The sequence below is a fragment of the Ahaetulla prasina genome, chromosome 1 (assembly GCF_028640845.1).
Source record: "Ahaetulla prasina isolate Xishuangbanna chromosome 1, ASM2864084v1, whole genome shotgun sequence".
Lineage (NCBI taxonomy): Eukaryota > Metazoa > Chordata > Lepidosauria > Squamata > Colubridae > Ahaetulla > Ahaetulla prasina.
In genome coordinates, this window is record NC_080539.1 from 234625972 (window position 1) to 234645125 (window position 19154).

The following is a 19154-nucleotide window of genomic DNA, read 5'->3' on the forward strand; positions in this document are numbered from 1 at the left end:
ATGTACACTATCACTATTTTTAAAAAGCACAAGATCAGTTTTCATGTGGAAAACTGCAGTGAACACCACCAAAGAATTTGTTGTGATACGGTTCCCAAAAATTAACAGATACTGCTGGCATCTGTATGGTCCGCTGAAATTTACAAAACTCAGTCACCCTGAAAGATGAGACTAAAGGGAATGTGTGTTTCCAATAATTTCTCAGAAAGGTTAAAAACAAAGAGTTTGCAGAAAGGAATTTGTGTAGGAAGAACAGTAATCATACAAATTAATTTTAAAAAGGACATTTTTTTTGAAGAAATTAAATTTAAACTGCATAAATCAGGGGACTAGAGAGTCTATTCTTTTGTAGAAATGGGGGTTTAAGTGGGGTGGCAGAAGTTATTTGTTATTGGATTCCCTTCTGTGATCCTAGATATATTTTTGCATCAACGGCCAGAAACCAATATACATTCTCTTAGGAACTATAGAATTGTACCTTTGGGGCACTTTGTATATGCCTGCATTTCTAAGTTCATTCCCTAGTACAGTGATGGCTAACATTTTCCGGACCAAGTACCCAAAGGGCCCGGCCCCCACGTATGCCCCCCGCATGCACGCAGGGCCCCCTGCATGCGCCCCACCCCCACGGATGCGCAGCAGAGACCCGAAGACCAGCTGGCCAGCGGGAGGCACATGCGTGGTGGAGCTGAACTGGGGTGACAGCTCGTATTCCCACAGAGAGGGTGCTGCATGCCACTTCTGACACACGTGCCATAGGTTCGCCATCATGACCCTAGTACCTCCAGGAAGTGATGCAAAAGATTGTTGAGTGGAATCTTGTAGAATGGGTTTTGCACATCCCTAAGACTAGCCAATGATATGAAATTGCAGAAGGAAAACATACAGAAATATGTATTTGGAGCATGTGATTACTGAATGTATTTCTTGAAAGGATTAGTACAAACCACTAGTTAGACTTGGTTCAGTACTGAAGAGCAATGTGGTGTATTTCCAAAATATAGTCCAAAATTTTATGTTAGAGTTAGGAAAATAACCTTTGTAGAGTGCAAACGTTGGGCTTCTACCAAGTACATAATTTTTAGAAATTAATTAGACAACTGAATTTAAAAAATAGACAGGTAGTCCTTAACTTACAACACAATTGAGGCCAGACTTTTGATTGTTAAGTCATTGTGATCATTAAGCAGGTCACCACACGACCTGACTCGATGTTATTACTGTTTTTATGATAGTTGTAAAATGAGTCACCATGATCGTTAAGAAAATCATGTGATCATTAAATGAATCCAGCATATCCAATGGGTATTTTTCCCCATTTTCTACTGGAAATCAGCAAAAAACCTCACTAATTATAGTTGTAAATGGAAGCTGTTTTGCTAAGCACCTGAAATGCAATCATATGACCATGGTGTGTTTGTGTCTCTCTGTGTGTGTCAACTGTAACTTCAGTGGACAGGTCATAAGTAGCTTTTCTAAAGCCCGTCATGAATTTAAATGGTTGTTAAGTGACCAGCCATTCAGCGAGGACTACCTTATTAGAGTACTATGCTGTGCCATTACCTAAGGCACCATGACATTTTCATTTTTCACCTTGATTCTTTTCTATTTCTATTGCAAAATTTGAGATTGCCAAACCAACTAGACATATGGGCAGTTTTCCACCCATGCTATCACTCTGCTAAACAACTAATTGCCACAATACTGTCTTATGCCCTGGGATGTCAAACTACCTAGTAGGGCTGCATTACTATTATCCTTCTCATCTTTCCTGTTATCTATATCCTTCGCTTCTTATGATAATAACTTTGTTGTTTCTATGATTTATATTGATAGCTTTTATTAGTATCCTATTATGATTTATGTTGATTGCTTATGTAGCATCTTATGGCTATCACTGAGTGTTGTATCTCATGATTTAACATGATTGCATTTTATGATTATGATCATGATTTATCACTTGCTACTTGTATGTACACTGAGAGCTTATACACCAGAGACAAATTCCTTCTCACACTTGGCCAATAAAGAATTCTATTATATTCTATTTGTAATTTACTCTTTTCAGAGTATAGGGAAAAGGTTTATCCAGTTTTTAAACTGAAAATTTAGATATAGATCAAAATAACGGAGTATATAAAAAAATAAATGTGGTTGCACAGTGATATATATTCTCAATTTACCTGCTTGTAACTAAAAACTTCTAGGTGTAGTAGCTGAAAGACCACAGGTAAGAAATGGAAAAGAATTAAAGAAACCAGATACTTTCCAATTCTACCTTACCTCCTGCGCTTGTACAGTATAAGAATACTGATTCTCTTATTATTTGCAAAATTTCCATTATTCACATGAAAATATTGTAGCTATATTAATCTTAACTGTTTACAATATAGTCTCTCTTCTAGGTAGAATAAATGCATTTTAACTTCATCACAAATGGAAACAGGCATTCCAATATTATTAATACAGGGGTGTTAAACTCGCATCATCACAGCGTCGTCATGTGACATATCACAACTTTTCCCCCCTTCACTAAACTGGGCAGGCCATCGCATGATGCATCCAGCCCGCGGGCCGTGAGGTATAATATAAAATGTACAAATTGTCTAGGCATTAAATAAGCCAATCAGCAGAAAGCACATCTAATCCACAGTGCAGTAAGTAGTTTTAAACAAACAAAAATGTTCAGGTTAGACCCGTATAACTCTGAAACTCTGTTGCATAATATATTCATGGTAATTGTTTTAACTCTGTAGCTTAATGTCAGTAATTTTTTTTTTGTTTAATTAAATTTACCCTCAGTGCTATGCCTTGGATTGTAATGTTGGAGAACTGGCATTTTTAAATGCTTTCCAGGAATATCAGTATTATTTATCAATTTCAATATATGTCAAAATCTGAGGAGGACTGACCGATCAACATTAGCAATACATGATTTGGTTTCTGTTATCTCCGTATTGACTGATGTTTTTCTTCAATTATTTCTCCACAAAAAGAAGTCTCGTAGAGCACAGGGAAAATTTGAATCTACAACTACTACTAACTTCAACTCCCAGACCTGGCCGACTCAAATTATGGGACTGGCACTTCTGATCAATCTACACATTGTCAGGTTTTGGGAAGACTGATCTAAAGAACATGTTATTAATATACCTTGGCTTGACCGGCTTTTGTTATCCTTGGTATGTCAAACAGCTGCCCGGTGTAGTACTGCACCCCACTGAAAAGAATTACAGCAATTGAGTCTCCTTCCTTCTCAATTATATCAAGGATATCTTCAGTTCTCAAGGTTTCTTCTCCCTGAAATAAAGTTAGAACATATTTTATACCAGCCCTAGAAGTAATGGAATTGTCATTTTTATTTTGTAATGTATTTTTTTTTTATGGTATGACTTGCTGACTGCAGGAAGCCATCAAAGACAAATCCTTAAAATTGCAGTGAGACACAAAACTAGGAACCCTGGAGAAGCTTTTAAATAGATAAGTAATCATTACTTTAAGCTTTTGAGTGGTTTTATTTTTTTAAATTACAGTACACTTTGCTTCCTTATATGCGTCAGTTACCTGAATACTTCAAGGTGGAATTAATTGGTTGGATTTAAAATACAAAGGGGTGGACAAATCTATAGCTCCTAAAACTGTTCATGGATGAGCTATATCAGTGAGAATTATTCATGATAAGTACAAGGAATTTCTGCAATGGAGGAATAGTTACAGAAGACAACTATATCTTTAAGTCTCTAATGGGAGCTCAATGGAGAGGAATGGGGAGGGGGTGAGACGTTTCCTGCCCTCAAGGAGGCTAGACTGGCCCATGGTATAACTTCAATAACATAAAATCAAAGAAATGTATATTACACACATTCCTAACTTTCAATCTTATATTAAGGTTTTGCTTCTGATACACTGCATTTGCTGGAATCATTTTTGTAGGCTGCTCTTTTTTCTCCAATATGTGACTTTGCAGGAGGTTCCTGAATTTCTCTGTGCTTGTTTAATTAGTTTTCAAGGTAGCTTGCGGGGAAGTCAAGTTCAGTCCCCTTGATTCTTGTAACATTCATTTGGAGTTTTCCTTCCCATGCTTGAAATCCATTCCTCAATGCCCTGCCCTTTGGAGTGTTAAGGAACAGCAAATTCTTTCAGCTATTGAAATGTGCTCTCCTACCCCTCTTGAGTTTTCTGTCCTCAAGGTCCAGCTCCTATGACTTCCTTCATAAAGATTATTCTTTGTACCTCTGAAACTTTTCTTAATTTTTCCAGTTTCTCTGAATTGTTAAAATGTAATGCTCAGAAGTTGACCTAATAGTAAAGTTATGTCAGCCCAAAACTTAACCTTTAAATTTTTTGTAAGGACTTCCAAGTATTGGTGTAAAATATTCAGAGCACTTTAAAAAGTGTTGTAAAAATACCAAATATAATTTTACCAGAATATGAAGATAAATCATTGTGATTATTGGTGAATAGGATTTTGCAAAGAAACAACTATTGTTAGGCCACTGAAAAGAAGAAATGGTGAAATAGTTAATAAAAGAACCAAGGAGTAAATGGAATGAATGGATATATCTTATGGTGTGTTTTTTTCAGTCACATAAAGGTCTCATTGGGCAATCTTAGAGTTTAAAATAGTTTGCCAAATTCAGCACACAAACAACAGGATTAAAAGATTATTAATGGCACTCCTCCCAAGACTGAAGCTAACTCATACATTCCTCGATACTTTCAGAAACAGCCCATATCCCATAGAAAGCTATTAAACGTTTTAACTCAATACTATTTGTATTTCAGAACAATAAGATTCATATAATCCAAAAATGGAAGAAAAAACTCTGAAGTTATGAACTAAAGAAAAACATTCAATGAAGGAAAAAACAACAACAACAACCCAAGATCTTTTGGCTTTAAAGCATCAAAAGATCTTGGGTTGTTTTCTTCCTTTCCATCCTTTCTTCACTTCCTCACTGCAAGGGATGATATAAAACATATCACCACCAAGGGATCAATTAAGCAGTGCAAACTCCAAATTAAGTTAAATACATCACTGCAAAAAATTGGCATAAGATTTTCTAATTTGAAAGTAATTTCTATTATCATAATTATCTTTGAACATCTATAAAAGAACTTCTTCACTGAAAAACTTTTCTTCTGGAATCAAAAGGTCATCAGCCGTCCTACTGAAAGGTAATAAAAGTTCATGTCAAAGAACTGGAATGCATTTTTTTTTAATAAATTTGGAAATCACTTTCCTAACCAGAAACTTTACTATGACCACTGCAATAATACAATGACAATATTTCAGTCGTAACAGATTTTTGTTAAGAACTGTAGCATGTGGATATACATGGGAATTATGTTTATTCACTATTCTATTGTTTAGTGCTTGGAATGGTCCAGCCTATAGAATATGCGACCTTTACTAAAACTTACGTACATATAAAAATAAACCTCTTCTATATATTTGTTAAAAAAGTATCAGTTCCCAAACTAGGCCTCATTTTCTGGTAACTGTGAGGACTAATGTTCAGCTTCTTGATCTGTCTACCTAATAATTCACATTTCTTTCCAAAACATTCCGGTAACTCTTTCATCCTTTCCCTCAAGCTTATCCATTGTCCTCCTCTGCTTCTGTTTCCTTAACCTTGTCAAGCATATTTTTCCCCTAGAGCAGTGTTTGTCAACCTTGGCCACTTTAAGATGTGTGGACTTCAACTCCCAGAATTCCTCAACCAGCCATGCTAACTGGGGAATTCTGAGCACTGAAGTCTGCACATCTTAAAATAGCCAAGGTTGAGAAACAGGTTCCAGTGCATTATTGTCTTATACCCAAAACACTTCTGGTTATTGCCTCAAGTGAAACTATCCTGAGGCCATCTCTTAAGAAAAGCAGTTTAGGTAGAGAAAGCTAGAGGAATAGTACTCTAACACTAACTTTTCTTTCAAAAAGAAGTTAACAGTAAATTTATCTACCATTGCTATATTGTATGTAAGCTACTAGTTAACAGGCTGCTGGGAATCACAATCATCCTAATCTCCACATTAAGGAATTAATGTGAAGTTTATTAATATACATTTATGTAAAACCCTGGAAAAAAAAGAAATTTGGGAGCTGTTTTCCTAGTGTTTTAGGAAAAGGATGGGAACAATGATCCCCCAAGACTTCCTATTCCAATTTCTGATCACAACCTGAGAAAACCCCAAAAAGTGCCACCATTGGCCTGAAAAACTGCAACCATGTAACATTGAGTAGGAGTTTCAGGAGGATCAGCAATGACTTTTTGCTGAAGCAAAATAGTCTCTGTGAAATTTGGCCACTTTGCTGCCAAAATACAATGGCACCATTTTTTATGCTTTAAGTGGTGTGCTGAGGGCTTCATTCTTGCTGAAGGCCGTGAGCTGTCTAGTATGAGGCAAACTATGTTCCACAAACCTTTCGTGGTTGAATCATAAGCATACTCTTCTCCCTGTCAAGCCCATGAAACTGGAGCTGAGACTCAACAGCATACTGTGAAAAAAACATATAACTTTGAAAAAGCGAACAGATGTAAAAGCAAAACAAAAATCACTTTGTTACAAACAACAAAAATTAATTAATACTCAGGATACGCAAAAGTCTGCATCAAAGTTTTACAGCAGATTAAATGACTGGTATTTGTAGTTTAAAGGATGAAATAGTAGGCAGGGAGAAATGAACTAAGGAGAAATTTCCTGACAGAACAATTAATAAGTGGAACAATTTGTCTGCAGAAGTTGTGAATGCTCCAACACTGGAAATTTTTAAGACGATGTTGGATAACCATCTGTCTGAGATGGTGTAGGGCTGCCTGGGCAGGGGGTTGGACTAGAAGGCCTTCAAGGTCCCTTCCAACTCTGTTGTTGTTGTTGTTGTTGTTGTTGTTGGACTAGAAGGCCTTCAAGGTCCCTTCCAACTCTGTTGTTGTTGTTGTTGTTGTTGTTGTTGTTGTTGTTGTTGTTGTTGTTGTTGTTGTTGTTGTTGTTGTTGTTATTATTATTATTATTATTATTATTATTATTATTATTATTATACCTGTCATTGTGAATCAGAGTACAAAATTCTAGGTAAGACATATAATTTATGCTGGTATCAATCAGTTCCTTGGGTTCTAAAGATAAGAATAGTGCTAAGTAATTGTCCTGATAAATTCTTGTATTATGTCCTAGCATTGTTTACAATGACATATATCACTGCTACTAGACCTGGGCTAAAAAAGAGTGTACCCACCTTGGAATTATTTATATTTTTATTACACAGATTAGGGAGCCACTGCATATGGGAATCCAGATAACTTGATACATAGTCCCAGCAAATGACAGCCCTTGTCTAACCAGGCCTGTGGCGATTCTCAGTCATCCAGGTCATGGTTGTCCCAAAGGTGCCTTTTCAAAAGACAACTGGACTTTCTTTCTCCTTGAAGATGTTTCGCTTCTCACCCAAGAAGCTTCTTCAGTTCATAAGGAAGATTTAGTTGAAGGAAAAATAAAGTTCAGATGCCTTTTGAAAAAGCACCTTTGGGATGTCCAACCTTGCCTGTGGTCCTGCTATTGAGCAGGGTTAGGTTTCCTAGGACTTGGTTGGGAGACTATCGGGAAATATCAGACCATAAAGGAGACTGGGCATTGCAATGCTGGGTCAAAGCACAGAAAAGGCTCAATGGGAAGGTCTCCTTTTTTCTTCTAATTCTTTCCTACTTTGGAAAGAACAAAGCACTATTATGATTTCCTTTTGCAGTCAGAGTTACAAGGAAGAATTAGGACTGGATGTCTGTAGTTGGTATCCCATGTTATCATCAGCAACTTTTTTTCAGCTTTACAATGGCATTCCATATAGCCCTTTCAATTTAATGGCGCTGTCACTGTTTGAATGCTGAGCATATGTGGTAATATTTTCCCCAAACATATTACCTTGAAAAATGGAAGCTGTATTATATGCAACTTAGGAATGACAATTAAGGTATTTGTTTTTTTAAAAAATTCCAGTTGGTGCAATTGTATTGTCCCGTATGATAAGTCTGTTGGAGGAAATGTTATAATATTTAATTGAACAAATTCCTTATTAATTTCCAAGCATTTTGTTAAGTTTGAGATATCAGTGGTAACTCACAAACGTGAAGATTAATGTGTTTAAATCCATGATGCATTGGCTATTGTCTTACTTTGTAGCACACAAATGATGTTTGACTAAAGCACCCTCGACAAGAATTTCTCTATCTGTCTGGGGATATAAAACTGTTAATGGTGTGAGCTTTGTATTGATTTGGTTTCATAAAGTAAAACAGCAACAAGAATTAATAAAACATTTACAACCTGTTGTTGATTTAGGTCAATAGCTTGCTCAGTATCTTTAAAAGACTAATCAATCAGTGTGGCAATTCAATTTTTTACTCCCATACAATTTTTATTTGAACAGCAACAACAAAAAAGGCCAATCAGTAAAAAAAAAAGTCAGTCTCAAAAGTATTGTTTCTAACTGGGATATTTAAGGTTTATTAACAAAAAAATAAAACAGCATCTAATAAATAATCAGGTAAGATTACCAAAAATTTTTGCAACATGAAAAATCGTATAGCATAAATATGCTGAAATATTAATTGCTTACATGATCAGAAGGAAATGCTTTGGCTTCTAAAAGGATTTTATGGCGATAGAACGTAGGTTTAAAAAATGTCAACTGTAAATGTAAAACAGATTTATATTATCTGAAATGAAACATTTATTAACCAACTGAAAAGATTGCAATAGCACAGACTTATATACCGCTTCATAGTGCTTTACAGCCCTCTCTAAGCAGTTTACAGAGTCAGCATATTGCCCCCAACAATCTGGGTCCTCATTTTATTGACCTCGGAAGGATGGAAGGCTGAGTCAACCTTGAGCAGGTAAGAATCGAACTTCTGCATTCTAAACCCTGCACCACCATGGTTCTTACAAAACAATCGATACATAGAAGTTTCTCTTTATATCACACAATCAGATATCCAGATGTTCTACATATTTTCTTATGGGCAGTGAAGATGAGTAGCATATTTGTTCATAAAGATTTTTTTTTACTGCGATAGGAAATCAAATGACTTGAAGATGCTATAGGAATTCAAGTGCAAAACAACATTTTTCTCAATTTGCTTGCTCTATTGCAAATTTGTAAATTCTGTCCTAAAATAGGAATCAGCACTTGGTGGCATCTCCAATGTTACTAATCCATCTACTTTAACTAGCATTAACTAAAAGAGTTTATGAGTATTACAGTTTAACATCTGTTTATATATCGCCTGATCTTTCTGTCTAATAAAAAATATGTAAAAATAACCCTCTTACAACATATAAAATGGAATAAAATCTAGTATATTTCAGAATATTACTTGGAGAATACATTCGAATACATTAGAACAAGCTATTCTAAGATATCACGTGTTATATATAAATACAGCATACATAAAAAATTTCAGGAAACTTTTATGAAAAGATGAGGTGAAAATAGAAATGTCACTATATTATTCTGTTGTGATCAATTTCTATTCAACATCTATACAGAAAGTGGTATATAGTGTTCCTCAGAATGTGCAGAAAAGTAGTTCTATTTTTTGTATCCCTAAATTTTTGTGTTCCTTCCACTTCTGGAAATTTGAAAGAAATAACTCCTATAGTTTCTTGGTAAGTAAGTTACTCTGCATTGTAATAGTTTCTGAAGAATGTCAGGGTAACAATCAAAATGTCACTTTGGAAAGGCACATGGAGGCAAGAATTGTGCAAACTTTTAAATTCTGCTTTTAAGTGAAGTGCCTGATAAGAATCTGTTGATGTTATTTAGAAACCAACATTTTTCTCAATTTGCTTGCTCTATTGCAAATTTGTAAATTCTGTCCTAAAATAGGAATCGGCACTTGGTGGCATCTCCAATATTACTAATCCATCTACTTTAACTAGCATTAACCAATAAAAGAGTTTATGAGTATTACAGTATAACAACATCTATTTATATATCGCCTGATCTTTCTGTCTAATAAAAAATATGTAAAAATAACCCTCTTACAACATATAAAATGGAATAAAATCTAGTATATTTCAGAATATTACTTGGAGAATACATTAGAATACATTAGAACAAGCTATTCTAAGATATCACGTGTTATATATAAATAAAGCATACATAAAAAATTTCAGGAAACTTTTATGAAAAGATGAGGTGAAAATAGAAATGTCACTATATTATTCTGTTGTGATCAATTTCTATTCAACATCTATACAGAAAGTGGTATATAGTGTTCCTCAGAATGTGCAGAAAAGTAGTTCTATTTTTTGTATCCCTAAATTTTTGTGTTCCTTCCACTTCTGGAAATTTGAAAGAAATAACTCCTATAGTTTCTTGATAAGTAAGTTACTCTGCATTGTAATAGTTTCTGAAGAATGTCAGGGTAACAATCAAAATGTCACTTTGGAAAGGCACATGGAGGCAAGACTTGTGCAAACTTTTAAATTCTGCTTTTAAGTGAAGTGCCTGATAAGAATCTGTTGATGTTATTTAGAAACCAACATTTTCTACTGTATACCTTTAAAAAAAAATAAACATATGCACTAAACATAGATATCCATCTGGCCTGATCTGGTGCCATGGTACACAGCCAGATTTAACTTCAATCATATCCAAGGCTGGGCATTGCATGTTGGACCAGAATCAAAAGTTGGTTCTAGAAAAATTAGTTTCCCATTTTTCTCTAAATAATATGAGAAACTGACATGCCAAAATATCAAACAGAAAACAATAAAACAGGGGGGAAATGCTGAGGTCCATAAATCACAGAGAAATAAGATTCCGTGAGCTTGGGCTAAACTTTTAAAAATAAAAAATGCATATAATCTATTTTTGAGCAGATGATTTTTATATGATATTTAAGGTATACTTGCTCTTTCTGCAAAGTTCAAGCTTATCCTATTATAGACTTATATGAGCAGGAAGTATACTACTTTCCTCTATTAACTGATAGTTAATATCTACCAAACCCTCAGACATTGTTTTCATGTCTTGTGATACCAAATACGCCTAGGTGGATGATGTACGTAGGAGTTGGGTAGCTATCTTCTATTTCTTCTTTATGAGTACATGCTTGCATATCTTGTTTTAGGCCAGTTTCCACGGCATTTGAAAGCTAAATGTTGATTAGCTCCATGTCAAAGAACTGTCACTAGATAGCCCAAAATATCACTGCTATGATTTGAAGGCAAGCAGTGAATCACTTCATTCTACCACTGTACTGTACTACCTCATGTCAATTCTCACCTTAGCGATACATAACCCTTTTTTGTTTGTTTGTTTTGGGGTGTTTGTAAACCCAGGATAATTATTTTAGTACACTATTCAGAATTCTTAAACCCAAATACCAAGGGACAAATTTTAATTCAGCTAGAGGTACCACATTGTACTGATGTCTCAACAGATGCACAAACAAATTCTGGACTATCTATTGCATAGTTTCATGTATCTAGACACTATGTAGATTATTATGACTTACCATTAGGAGATGTAGATTAACTGTTAAACCATTCATTAAGGCTACCTCCTCATTACGAGCCCCTGAAAAGCAATTACACAGATGTTTCCTTATTTTTTTCCTTTTGTCCTATGCAAGGTCTGTTCCAATAATGTTCAAACCCCCATGATATTAGCTTGCTGTCAAAGTCTCTCTAATGACTGAAAGGTAAATATGTCTTTGATGTGTCACAATGGACCAATGAAATGAAAATGTTTCCCTGACCAGCTCAATACGCTTCTTTAGCAGGAAAATATTTATTTTTTCCAGTCTAGTGTGGCAAATGGAGTAGATAATGAGGCAGCAACATTTCCTTCCTTAAAATCCATCTGTTGATTAGCTTTCATCATGAACACTTTTTTCAAATTCAGCAGGACTGTTCTTTGGTCTAAAAATATATATTTTCCATATAAATAATTATAGGTAGCCCCCAACCTACAACTATTCAAAGATACAATGTTGCTGAGTGAATACTGGTTATGATCCATCTTCAGAGTTCTGGCCATCCAAGAAACCTGCAGCCATAAAATAACAATGTGGGTCTTTGGCAATCAGTTCACTTTTGACCGGTTGCGACACACTGTGATCATGTGATCACCATTTACAACTTTTCCTGCCAGCTTCCCCAGAAATTCTACTGGGAAGCTGGCAGGGAAAGTAGCAACTCACTAGGGTCAATATCCCCCACCCATGCATCTTCCCCCAACCCTTTTGCACTTGTATTACACTGGCCACTTGTTTGTGTATACCTCCTGTTCACCCTCCCCAAATCTATGCTTCTAATGCAACTTTGCCAACCTATGCCCCTTGTACATCCCCTTGCATACTCCCCAACCTGTGCCTCTTGTGTACTCCCTCATATCCTCCCTAACTGACATTTCTTGTGCACCCTTCCCAACTCCCACATTTTTCATACATCCTCCCCACACATATTTGTTGACCCTCTCCTGAACTCTTCTGGCAGTAGCCACTTGCCTGACAGCCTGGGACTAAAACTTTTTGCCAGCTTTCTCACTGGCTTTGGTTTGGGAAGCTGGCAGAAGTTGCCTCGCCTATCAATATGCGATTTGCTTAACAACAACAGGATCTGGAACTGCAGGAATTGTTGTTACTAAATGATGCAGTCACAATTTATGGCCACAGCACTTAGTGATGTAAATTCAGGCCCCAACTGCTGTCTTAAGTTGAAGACTCCAAATTGTGCTAGAGGCAATAATCTTTTACTGAAGTGATCACTGCAAAACACATGCCAATAAAAATGAAGACTTTGCTTAAAGCTTACTCAAAAGTTTATTACAGCATATATAACACTGATTTGTACTGGTTCTCAGCCTGGAGTCCAGAACTCTGATGTTATTAAAAACACAGCTACATGGACATCGCAGCCATTACTAATGGATTTTCCCAACACAATATGAACAGCAACATCCATTCCAATTTCTATCAGTTGATCTGGTAAGAGAAAAGGACGAGTGAATTCATATTAAAAAGGAAAGAGCAATTATCCCTCACAATCTAGATGAAAATATACTTGCTAATCAGAAAGCCCTTTTAAGAATCTTCTCATTTTAGTCTGACTTGTTAAGCATATTTTTGAGGTGTGTCTCTCAAGAGAGAAAATAGCAGGAAAACCCTGAGGGCTGATGTTAAAGGTGGGATGTTGAAAGGGAAGAAACCGCAGATACTTTTAATGAAAGAAAAAAAGGTGGAGAATTTAAATAATACCATAGCTTCTCTGATGTTCAGCAGTGGAGTTTCCACATAGCTCCCTCAAATGCAACATCTGCATACCATTCAAAAGAGACTCTCAAAAAGTTAAAAGACCACAACACCCCCTTGCCAGCAATCCATATAGAGATAAACAGAGATTAACACCAAGATCAATACTCCACCAACAATCAAACAATAATGAACAGCCCAATCAAGGAATGATCAAGACCATTTCCCACCAATATTGACAGAAGACGCCATTAGTATATAAACAGAAAGCAAACCCCATCCCCTTCTAGCAGTGATGACATTACCTAGTTGGGTAATGAAACATCTGCAAAAAAATAACCAAGCTCAGATAGTTCAATCCTGAGATACATAAAGTCTTCCGTTGAACATCGTAACAGCCTTGTTAAGAAGTAAGAATAGCACCAATGGAGATATGTGATAAACCATTATACAGGGCTAATCCAGACATATTATGTTCTGAAGCAAACCTGTAAACTTGTACTTCAGTCCGATTACAATGAATAACTGATATGCAACCTACAGTTGCTCTGGGATCTTATGTGTGAATTTTGGACCTCATGGCAATGATTTCTCCCTCCAATTTGCGAAAGTAAAAATAGCAATCACATGACTCTGGAACATGCTTGTTAAACCAAATTGAACTTAAGAAGCCCAGTACATTTTCAGAACTATATTCTGTATTGTATTGTCAATGAAATAACTCTTAGAGGGAGATTAACTCTTTTGATTTCCCTTTTGTTCCTTCCTAAATACTTTTCAATGGCACTCTTACCTAGCGATTGAACTTTTGTTGGTAAATAATGCTAATTTCTGGGCTAGAAAGCAACTTGCTCTGGCAATGTATTTGTTGTTCTCTTTACACATTGTCCCTCAGTATTTGTGTTCCATAAGGCTATATTCTAATTCAATGCATGCACAGAACTCGTTTCAAGATATCTGCTTTATCCTTATCACAATTTCTCTCCAGGTGACTTACAAAATAAAAATGATGTACAGCAAAGCGTAGCAAAACATTTTAAAAACCAAAGTTAAAATAATTACATAATCTTCCTCAAGCACTTTCAAAATAATAGAATCAACCTGGCTTCCAAATACAATAAAACTTGGTCCAAGGAAATCATGAGCAAATAAATGGGTCTTCAGGGCTTTTTACAAATGTAATAATTAGTAGTAATTAATGATACAGCACTCCATAAGACCTGCAAAAAAGACCTTGCAGAAATAATATCCCCTGTCAGTTTGGTAACAACTGTCATCTTCCTTTTTCATTGTATGTTCTTGTTCCATCAAGGGTCATGTTTAGTATATTCTACAAATGAAAGTTGAAAATCTTGAGCTATTTGCTACAAATTTATGAACCCGGTATAGATAAATAGTAGAACAAGACCTGGTACTTTTATAGCCTGATTTTCTTTCGAAGTGTGTCAGAAAATAATAGAACTACTTTCTGTCATTTACAGAATAAAGCACAGCTGAGTAAGAAATGGTTAATCTGAAGTTCACCTTCAGAGGTCCGCCAATATCCTATATTGAATATGACATCACATTTTTCATGTGGGCTTCTTTGCAATGATATATTTATTAAAAGCTTTTTTATCAGATTTCCATGACAACAAAACAGTTTATGTATGCCTTAGGAAAATGGTGATGCCTCACAGTCCATACTACATTTTGGAAGTAATGTTTTTATGATCCAATTAAGCTATTACAATATTCAATAACAAGTGTCCAGTAGACAAAATAAAGTTTGTTCCCTTGGTCTCATTATTCATCCACAAAAAAATTCACAGACAGCCTAAATACCCAGATGTCCTTCTTATAAATCTTCTTTGTGAAGGAAAACGCAGATGCACAGATACACACCAGCCTTTGGTCATTACTTCTACTGTAACTTTGGAAAATATTCATTATAGTCACCGAATACAAGTGTAGGAAATGAGAAATGGGATAATTTCATCCCGTCAGAAGATAATAGAATCAACCTGGCTTCCAAATACAATAAAACTTGGTCCAAGGAAATCATGAGCAAATAAATGGGTCTTCAGGGCTTTTTACAAATGTAATAATTAGTAGTAATTAATGATACAGCACTCCATAAGACCTGCAAAAAAGACCTTGCAGAAATAATATCCCCTGTCAGTTTGGTAACAACTGTCATCTTCCTTTTTCATTGTATGTTCTTGTTCCATCAAGGGTCATGTTTAGTATATTCTACAAATGAAAGTTGAAAATCTTGAGCTATTTGCTACAAATTTATGAACCCGGTATAGATAAATAGTAGAACAAGACCTGGTACTTTTATAGCCTGATTTTCTTTCGAAGTGTGTCAGAAAAATAAATAGAACTACTTTCTGTCATTTACAGAATAAAGCACAGCTGAGTAAGAAATGGTTAATCTGAAGTTCACCTTCAGAGGTCCGCCAATATCCTATATTGAATATGACATCACATTTTTCATGTGGGCTTCTTTGCAATGATATATTTATTAAAAGCTTTTTTATCAGATTTCCATGACAACAAAACATTTCATGTATGCCTTAGGAAAATGGTGATGCCTCACAGTCCATACTACATTTTGGAAGTAATGTTTTTATGATCCAATTAAGCTATTACAATATTCAATAACAAGTGTCCAGTAGACAAAATAAAGTTTGTTCCCTTGGTCTCATTATTCATCCACAAAAAAATTCACAGACAGCCTAAATACCCAGATGTCCTTCTTATAAATCTTCTTTGTGAAGGAAAACGCAGATGCACAGATACACACCAGCCTTTGGTCATTACTTCTACTGTAACTTTGGAAAATATTCATTATAGTCACCGAATACAAGTGTAGGAAATGAGAAATGGGATAATTTCATCCCGTCAGAAGATAATACAAGCAAGGTTATAGTACATTAATAAAATGCAGAAGGAAGAGGGGAGGGGGAGCCCCACAAAATGCTATTTTCTCCTTAGATTGCTCAGCATATTAACTAGAGGTGGAAAATGGACTAAGAGGGCCCAGGCCTGCAACGACCTTGAGTTTGTATTTCACAATGCATTTAACAATTGCAGCCTTCGTTTAAAAGAAAATCTGTGCTCATTTAAAAAGCCAGGTATTACAGAGCCATAAACCTTTAAATGGCAAAAAGAAATGCTATTTACAGCCTTAATTCTGTTCCTGAATAAGTCCCATGAGAGACAATATTCACTGTTTTGTGGAACCAGCCCCAGCCGTTTCTTTTCCTCCTCCTCTGTAAAATGTTAAGCATCAACAACAAAACTATTTAAATTAGTTTATTTTTATATGACAAGTGCATTAAAGAAACCAAACACCTTCCTTTCAGGTAAATATGTTGCATCCTATTAAATTAAAATGAACATTTATTGAAAAATACCACCGTGAGCAGAGAATATTCTAATCAGGTTTTATCCTGTACTTACTTTTTTTTAAAAAAAATTTGCCTAAAGGCAAAATATCAGGTAATTATCCAGTTGAGATGGTTGGTATAATGGCATCACAATTTCGAATTCTTGAAAAGATAATTTGTTCCCATTGTGAAAATGGGGAGAAATGAGAGAGAGTTTATTAACATGCTGTAAAATCAGTAAAGTGAAATTTGCCACGATAACCTTGGAAGATGAATGCCAAACCACTCTTTGGAATTTAGATGTAAACAACCACTGAGGGTAGGGGAATGGAAAATAACCTATGGAAGCGGGGAGAGGAAAGATGGTACATAGTAGCACTAAGAGATCAGCAAATTTAATGGTATCGTATCTGCAAATCTGGGTTAAGAAATAAAGCCCCAGATTAAAATAAGATTCTCAAACCAAGAAATTACAAATGGTTGAAAGGACACTATTCAATCACAATCTGTGCTGAGGCAGAAAACAGACTCAAGTGCTGTTTTGAAAACGAACACAATAAATAAAAATATAAACACCATCAGTGATAATGATAACAATAAGAAACAGAATGACAGCAGCAAAAGAAAGCAAAGGTCGTACCAATAGTACTGGTTTTGGGTGTAATCCCAAAATATCTGAAACTCCACTGGAAAACCAGCAGCATTGGGAAGGACTTGATAGGTGGACAGAAATGCCAAATTCAGCCTGAACATATGGTTGATTGTGCCACAAACAATGAAATAATAAACTATTACAACAATAATATACATGCCACTTCAAATTATAAAAGTCCACTCGTATTCAAAGAAGTGTGCACTGGAAAAATATATGAAAGCTGTATCTAGTATTGCATGAGGAAATTTTTTTTTACTCCTTTTGCTTGAGAAGTGACATTATGTTTCATTGCAAAACTCGGATAAAAAAAACAGATTTCATTTTTCTCCCCTGACCAAAGGAACAAGCAATGTGTAAAAAACAGATTTATTGGCTGTCTGGCAGATTTTACATTACATTTTCTCCTGTTACATTCACAGCCAGTAATTGCTTTGTTTGTTGCTATGCTGCTCTCTGTGTTTTGATTTCCTCCCAGGCAGCTCTGCTGTTTTGTGGATCCCGATTTGTCCTTATTTGCAAAATGGACAGTGGCAACAAACACCTTTCTGAAGACCTTATTGAGACCAGGATGGGTTGCACTGCAGGGGTGAACTGTGTGCAGGACATAACTCCATAGAGATGGAGCAGATCTGATTCTCTAGGTAAAACCAGCAGCCCAAGAAAGGTTGGGACACTCAGCTTTGCATGATACAGCAGCCATAAACTTAGGACAAGCTAGGTTATGCTGTGGCCTGCCAGCAGCCAGCGGAGCTGGTGGCAGACTCAGACGATGAGGAGTTCGGGAGGAACTTGGGCCAGTGCTGGAGTCTGGGGAAGGCTCTGTTGGATGCTCTGCGTCAGATGCAGAGATAGAGCCAGGGGTGTCTGACATTTCCCAGCCACCGGAGAGGCTAATATGAGTGAGGCGGAAGAACAGCTGGGTCCTGTTCCAGATGCACGTACACGCAGAGCAGTTAGAAGAGGCGAGCAAAGGAGGACAAGGAGTCAACTCAGGAAGCAAAGCACACATGGACACTGAATGGGCCCTCCCTCGGTAGGGAATAGATAGAAGGAAAGGGAAGTGGTTGTCATAGGAGACAACAGTTCGTATTTCTGAAGATTTTGCTCATTGTGTTTCGTGCCACAAAAACTGTTTGCCAGAACTCAATTTGCAGCCTTTAGGCTGACAGCCTTGCAATTATCACAAGGAACTAATAAGGTCTGTACTGCAGTTAACTCCTGGAAGTACTATTGCCTGGACTTTTCGGTGGGTAAATGCAATTAATTCACAAGAGGTAAATAAAGAGGGGTTTTTCGTGACAAGGAATCTGTTTCTCGTTTCTGCTAAGGCTGGGTCAGAACAGGTTAAATCAGATGTGATGTAAGAGACAGTACTACAATGACCAGGATTCTCATGGGTATCAATTATTGTATAAGGAGGTATGATGATGGTGATGATAGGACTGGATGTAAGGATTGCCTATCGTTTATTCAGAGTTTTATTTATGTATTCCATTTCTAGTTCATCACAATCAAAGTGACTGTCAGTGGCTTACATGATATACTATAGAAATATTAAAACATCCATAGGAAGTCTTAAAATACAGGGAACGAGCTACTAAAACAAAATGACATAAAACATGTTAGTTTTTATTTTGGAAGATTTGGTTTGGTTTAAATATATAACTTAATCCCAAAAGAGATCAGACAGGTTTCTATCTTTATTTTTACTTTATTGTTATTTTATCTTAGTTTGGCTGGACTTTATATCTTCAAAGAGCACAGCACCTTTCTTCTTGCCTTAAATGCCCAATGCTAAGTCATGATTCATAGGTCAGGGGCCAACAAGCATTCAAAGAACCCTCTCTTTGTGAACCAGGTAGATCCTCG

General features: G+C 36.0%; 1 protein-coding gene across 10 annotated transcripts in view; it reads right to left on the reverse strand.

The window, feature by feature from the left end:
• KYNU (kynureninase) overlaps nt 1–19154 on the reverse strand; it is a 147926-nt gene that overhangs the window by 52833 nt on the left and 75939 nt on the right. For 6 of the 10 annotated variants that reach the window (XM_058193637.1, XM_058193673.1, XM_058193656.1 and 3 more), the window contains 4 exons: nt 11520–11581; nt 8612–8683; nt 6425–6499; nt 3154–3300 (listed from right to left, as the gene is read on the reverse strand). In XM_058193637.1, the coding sequence (XP_058049620.1) occupies nt 3154–3300; nt 6425–6499; nt 8612–8683; nt 11520–11581 (356 nt within the window). The remainder of the gene's footprint in view (nt 1–3153; nt 3301–6424; nt 6500–8611; nt 8684–11519; nt 11582–19154) is intronic. The other 4 variants (XM_058193725.1, XM_058193703.1, XM_058193714.1 and 1 more) reach the window with 2 other exon arrangements.